Below are 6,373 nucleotides of genomic sequence, written 5' to 3'. Positions count from 1 at the left end.
GGACAGCTAAAGATTTCTGGAAATAGGAGAGATAGCTCACATTTTTCTTCGTTTTTGGTTCACCATGTTTGCATCATCTTGGTCAGGGATTAGTAAAGTAAAATGAACTTTTTACACGAAGGACCATCACTTACGGGAGGGAACCGGATCTTCTAACATTGAGAAGAAAAGTTAGAGAAGCTATAATACCTAACTTTTCTTCTTTCTATCCATATGATTATGACTAAAACAACTTAAATTAATTCACAAATTGATGACGATGGTATACATTTATCGCAATTACATACAAACAAATTGATGATGAAATAAAATTAATTTTAAATTATTTATATCTACAGTACATACCTACAGTAAATAACCTACTACTATCTACTAACGGTCTCTAACTTTCCTTCTTCATTTTATACTAGGCTAACACTATAGCAGGGTGATTTTTCTTGTCAATGTTAGGGAATCCATTCTTTTACTGGAGTACTTTTTTGGAGTTTCTTTTCTCTGCCAAAGACATTTACCTCCCGCCGCCGGCGAGCACCCGACGGCGTCGCCGCCAAGAGGCTGCCGGGGACACTCATTCGCCGCCACGGCCGCCCCGTGAGAGCGTCCGTCTCCAAGTGCCTTAGCTCGCTCCGCCGCCTCTCCTCTCTTGCTGATGAGGCCGTCGGTCCACAGCGACCATCCGCCACGGGCACCTCCTCCATCTCCTGCGGCGTCTCGTGACCTGCCCTGAGCTCTCGTCGCCGGCCGGAGCACGGTAGGGGCTCCGCGCAGTCGCCTCCCCTCCTTCCCCTTCCTCGCGCGCCGTACTCCCTCCCCCAACCTTCGGTCGCCAAATCGTCCGGCGAGGTGGTAGACGGCTAGACACCCACAAGGTGTTTGCCAAATTGCCCAAGAGGTATTTTTTTTAATTTCTGGATTCTTGGCATCTACGATTTGGTTTGCTCAGTGACTTAGGCCCCGTTCGGATTCCCTCCCACTCCCCAACTCCGCTCATGCAGCCATAATCTGAGGAGTGGCTAGAATGACGCTCCCCGCGCTCCGCTCCGCAGTGGGGGAGTGGAGGGTTGCCCAACAGTGCCTTACTATTACCAAGTAAGTATTGGTAATTGTTCATGGGAACTTAATTTGGCCACCAATGATCACAATGTTGCTTGCTAAATAGTTTAGTGATTGGATATTAACCACGATAATGTGACAATATATATGATTACCAACCAATGTTCAGCTTGTAGTAATAACCAAGGACCTTGGTGACTAAAGGTCTAAATCTCTAGTAGTTATATAATAGTCCATCGCAATACCCAGTCTTAGTTTTTCCTCATTCAGTAGTTTCTTGTTAATGAAAAGCTAGATTATCCAGTAACATTTGTAGAAAAGTCAAATTTTCTTACATCTAGCTGACATGTTGACTTTTTCACTGATTGACCTTACCGTAATCATGGACCTGTAGTATTTTATCCGAACAGTCACAGAGGAATGCAGCGTACAGCTAGCTAGTAGATCTGAATGCAGAAAATACTACTACTCCACTAGAACGTGAATGTTCCTTAGCCTGCAAGGGGTAAGCTGCATGGACACATATATATTGCATCCGCAGTTGCACACTTGCAACTTCTATATACGTGTAAAAAAAACACATCTAGTTCGTTCCCTCCAATCGAGGATAAGTGGACAAATTCAAACTCTGACCTGGCTAGCTTATCTCTGTCAGTCAGAGTCTTAGCATTGTTAGTTAAGAATTCCTGTATCGCCCCTCGATAAGTACGGTGGCCTAGCTTAGCTGTTGGTGCATTCCCTTGTAGCCAATTTAGCCATAATATTTTGCTTAGGAGTAGGAGGAAGGTCCCTAATGATGGCAGTAAACTGCACTCTTCAAATCCTCCTCCTCCTCTTGTTCATACTCCTCTCCCCTGTAGCCATCACCGCCGGTGCTACTGACACATTCGGCAAGGGCCAGAATGTCACTGACGGCGAGACACTCGTCTCGGCCGGTGGCACGTTTACACTGGGATTCTTCTCTCCCGGTGCGTCGGCCAAGAGATACCTCGGGATATGGTTCTCGGTGTCCAGCGATGCCGTTTGCTGGGTGGCCAACCGTGATCACCCTCTCAAGGACACCTCCGGCGTGCTGTTGGTGGCCAGCGACACGGGGGACCTTCTCCTGCTCGACGGCTCCGGCGAGGTGGCGTGGTCATCCAACTCCCCCAACACCTCCTCAGTGGAGGCGCAGCTTCTGGAGTCTGGCAACCTGGTCGTACACGACCAGAGAAGCAAAACTATCCTGTGGCAGTCGTTCGACCACCCATCGAACACCTTGCTGCCCGGCATGAAGATGGGCAAGAACCTGTGGACTGGCGACGAGTGGTACCTTACGTCGTGGCGGTCGCCGGATGACCCATCTCCGGGGAGCTACCGCCGTGTGCTGGAGTACGCGACTCGGCTGCCGGAGGTCGTCCTCTGGCAACAGGACGCCAAGGCGTATCGCACGGGGCCGTGGAATGGGCGCTGGTTCAACGGCGTCCCGGAGGCCTCGACGTATGCGCACGATTTCCCGCTGGACGTGACGGCCAGCAAGTCAGAGATCACATACGGGTACACCGCCAGGCCAGGCGCGCCACTCTCCCGTGTGGTGGTGACGGACGCCGGCATGGTGAGGCGGCTGGTGTGGGACGCGAGCAGCCTGGCGTGGAAGACCTTCTTCCAGGGGCCAAGAGACGTGTGCGATGCCTACGGAAAGTGCGGGGCATTCGGTCTATGCGACGCCAGCGCAGCGTCGTCGGCGTTCTGCGGCTGCCTGCAGGGGTTCAACCCCGCGTCGCCACCGGCGTGGTACATGAGGGAAGCCTCGGGCGGCTGCCGGCGAAACGTGCCGCTGAACTGCGGCGGCAACGAGACAGCGACGGATGGCTTTGTGCTGGTCCGTGGCGTGAAGCTGCCCGACACTCAGAACGCTTCGGTGGATATGAGCATCTCGATGGAGGAGTGCAGGGATAGGTGCTTCGCCAACTGCTCCTGCCTGGCTTACGCATCCGCTGAGATCCGAGAAGGTGGCGGTGGCAGTGGCTGCATCATTTGGACGGGTGACTTGGTCGATCTTCGTTACGTGGACCGAGGGCAGGATCTGTACCTCAGGCTGGCCGGGCCTGAAATAGGTATGAAAACAATGACAGTCAACCTCATTTTTCAGTACATCAGTTCACTGGCTTTAGGCGATAGCTTTAAGGGTTGACTGCATGATCACACCAACAAGTATTTTCTTCTTCTGTAACAGCTGTGCCAAAGGGCTCGAAGTTTGCTATTGCGACTGTTCTTGCGCCGGTAGCTTCCGCTGTTGCTATAATACTTGTCTTGTTATTTGTCATTTGCTGGAGAAGGAAGCACAGAATCTCACGTAAACGACTAAACGGTACTCTGCCGTAGCTTCTAATCTCTTTGTTTTTCCTAATACACTTGCATAAATCTAACTCGGCTCAAACTGCAGATGGTATTCCACAAAGTTCAGCTATGACAGTTCCCTCGGTTGATCTGCACACTCTAAAGGAGGCTACACTGAATTTCTCCGAGAGCCATGTGATTGGTGAAGGAGGATTTGGCATAGTGTATAAGGTGTGCGCGCATCCATTTGATCCCCGCATCCATTTGATCCCCGCATCCAATTAAAAAGAATTTTTATAGAGATTATAGGCTAATTAAGAGCTTGATAATGGTACACTCACCAGGGCCAATTACCTGACGGGAGAACGATTGCAGTGAAGAGGCTTAGGCAGTGTGCTCTCACAAGGAAAGGCAAATGCGACTTCGCAAGAGAAGTGGAGGTGATGGCCAGGCTCAGGCATGGCAACCTTATTCGCCTCCTTGCCTACTGTGACGAAGGCGAAGAGAGGATACTTGTCTACGTCTACATGCCCAACAAGAGCCTCGATCTCTACATATTTGGTACATATACTTGCACAACTTGTCTTGCCTCTTATCAGAATTTGGAGCAAAATAGATCATTAGGTTCTCCTCTGTTTGTCTTTGGATTTTGGTTTGCCAACAGCAAAAAAATGTTTGCACATTGCAGGTGAACCCAGCCTCCGTGCTACGCTGAGCTGGAGGCAGAGGTTGGATATCATCAACGGCATTGCACAAGGCGTGGCGTACATGCACGAGGGATCGGGCGAGAGCGTCGTCCACAGAGACTTGAAGCTTCAAAACGTGCTGCTAGATGACAATTGGCGGGCCAAGGTTGCGGACTTTGGCACCGCGAAGCTGTTTGTCGCTGAGCGGGTGGACTCTAGCCTCACCATCGTCAACTCACCATAAGCCACTCTACTCTACTCTCCGTTCATATCTGCATGATTTTTTTTGTTTCGTTTGCAAATGTTGGGTGGGCTCAGATGATTTTACTGGTGTGTCATGTCTGTTGCAAAAAAAGTGGATATGCATCGCCAGAGTCATTGCGGGCGGAGATGACGCTCAAATGCGACGTCTATAGCTTCGGAGTCGTGCTGCTGGAAATCCTTAGCGGGCAAAGGAATGGCGAGACGCAGAGGCTCCTTTTACATGTAAGTAGAAACTGCATTGCCTCAATTGTCTACGGTCTTGGCCGTATCTCATGAAAATTATGTTAGGGATTCTCTTGTGTTTTGCAGGCATGGGGATTGTGGGAGCAGGACAGGAAAATGGCGCTCCTTGATCCGACGGTGAATCTCCCTCCCCTCTCCCGGCCTGATTCCGACGTAGGCTCTGAACTCGAGAGGTGCATTCAGATTGGCCTTCTCTGCATCCAGGAATCACCCGACGACAGGCCGGCCATGTCTGATGTTGTCGCAGTGCTAACCACTAAGACCTCACAGATCGCTCGGCCCAACAGGCCCGGAATATACAACCAACGAACAAGGTTTGTGACAGGTCAGGCGGATCTCACTAGGACCACAACGATCGATCTCGAGTAGAAAGATTTGAAATCAGAGTTTAGAAGAGCATGAAATGCCCAAGTGAGCTCATTTTTCGTTTATTTTGTTCCGTTGGCCGCTAGTAGCGTATTCGAAGATGAAGATATGTTCTACCAGAAAGTGTAACTTCCTCTGTTTTATCCTTTACTTGATGTGTTCCTTGTCCATGGTTAAAAAAACGCAAATGGTAAGGAAATGCTGGCATTAAAATGTACGTATACTTGCGATCTCTTCTCACAGTTTGAATTTGGGCTGTTACTAGTGGCACATGCGTGAGTGAATAATCGAGGGGAAACATGCGTTGGTTTTCGATACTAATGACAGACGGTGTGTGTTCATATCTTTGATAGGTAGGATTGTTGTCTCCTGAAATGGGCTATGGTAAGGCAGATCTCGGGATCATCAGTTCATCATCCTAGACCCAGCTGCTGGAGTTCTACGGTTGTCCTGGAAATGGGTCGCTGCAGCTTTTAATCCAGAGCAAATCAGAGTTTTCTGAACAAGGCAGGACTCAATACACTATCAAAATAGCTACTACCTCTCTTCCAATGAACATTTAAAATTGTCTTACATTTAGGAACAGAGGGTGTAGATTGTATACGTAACAGTTGCGGCAAACTTGACACTGAAAAACAACCGTTCAAATTTTAGTGTGATGAAGACGAAAATTATGTAGATTTAGAAGAAGATCGTTTTTCTTTTGACCTAACAAAATTCACATCGTCGGTTCAACCTTTTTCTTTTCATTTTCTTTCGTCTGCCCCTTCAGACTCACTCACACGTGACCTTCCCTTCCAACGCGACCTTAGCGTCACCGCCGCCGCCTCAGTACTTCCCGTCCTCCCGCCTCTCGGGGACGCGCGTCGCCGCCGCCATTGCCGTTCCCCTTCTTCCTCGCCTCCCGGGACATCCTGATCCTGCAGCTACGGACTTCGCCCAGTCCCAGTCTTTGGCCATTAGGATTGGGTCTCCTTCCTTCCTTTGAGGTATGAGCAGCTAGATTCTTTTAGGAATCAACGTACTACTGTACGCTTGTTTTCATCCAGCGCAGCATGAACCACCTCAGATTTTAGCTCATATTTGAGTCCTTTGTAATTCAAATCGATCCCGCTAGGTTGGGGGGTTCACAATTTCTGGGGTACACCATCCAGATCCGCCCCTGCTCCCGGCAAATCCAACTGCCATTCAGATCAACCCCCACCCCCCGCCCTCAGTAACAAGAAAGGAAAGTTGCAGCAACATGAACTGCTTGACCTCTGCGTGCCGCCGCCACACAGCCTCGCGGCGCCCAGATGCCTTGGGCTCCATGCGAGGACTCTTCTCCTGGCACACTGCATCAGCTGTCTGTCGATCGCCGGCGGCACCACACATTCAGAACATTAATCATGTCATCGCTCGTCCTCCTGCACTAAGGCATGTGGTGGCGCGGCCCGCTCGGC

The 6,373-nt window shown here is 50.0% G+C and overlaps 1 protein-coding gene across 1 annotated transcript; it reads left to right on the top strand.

Annotated features, from left to right (window-relative positions):
- Nucleotides 1-487: 487 nt before the first annotated feature.
- On the top strand, nt 488-5,201 carry LOC119356657 (receptor-like serine/threonine-protein kinase SD1-8). The gene is made up of 8 exons (XM_037623640.1): nt 488-892; nt 996-3,149; nt 3,269-3,403; nt 3,479-3,603; nt 3,717-3,933; nt 4,061-4,298; nt 4,415-4,544; nt 4,632-5,201. Exons 2-8 carry the CDS (start codon nt 1,847-1,849, stop codon nt 4,932-4,934), a joined length of 2,451 nt encoding a protein of 816 aa, XP_037479537.1. The 5' UTR covers nt 488-892; nt 996-1,846; the 3' UTR covers nt 4,935-5,201.
- The last annotated feature ends 1,172 nt before the right edge of the window (nt 5,202-6,373 follow it).

Source organism: Triticum dicoccoides, chromosome 2A (genome assembly GCF_002162155.2).
Source record: "Triticum dicoccoides isolate Atlit2015 ecotype Zavitan chromosome 2A, WEW_v2.0, whole genome shotgun sequence".
Lineage (NCBI taxonomy): Eukaryota > Viridiplantae > Streptophyta > Magnoliopsida > Poales > Poaceae > Triticum > Triticum dicoccoides.
The sequence above is the reverse complement of the archived record's forward strand: the minus strand, read 5'-3'. Positions and strand labels throughout refer to the sequence as shown.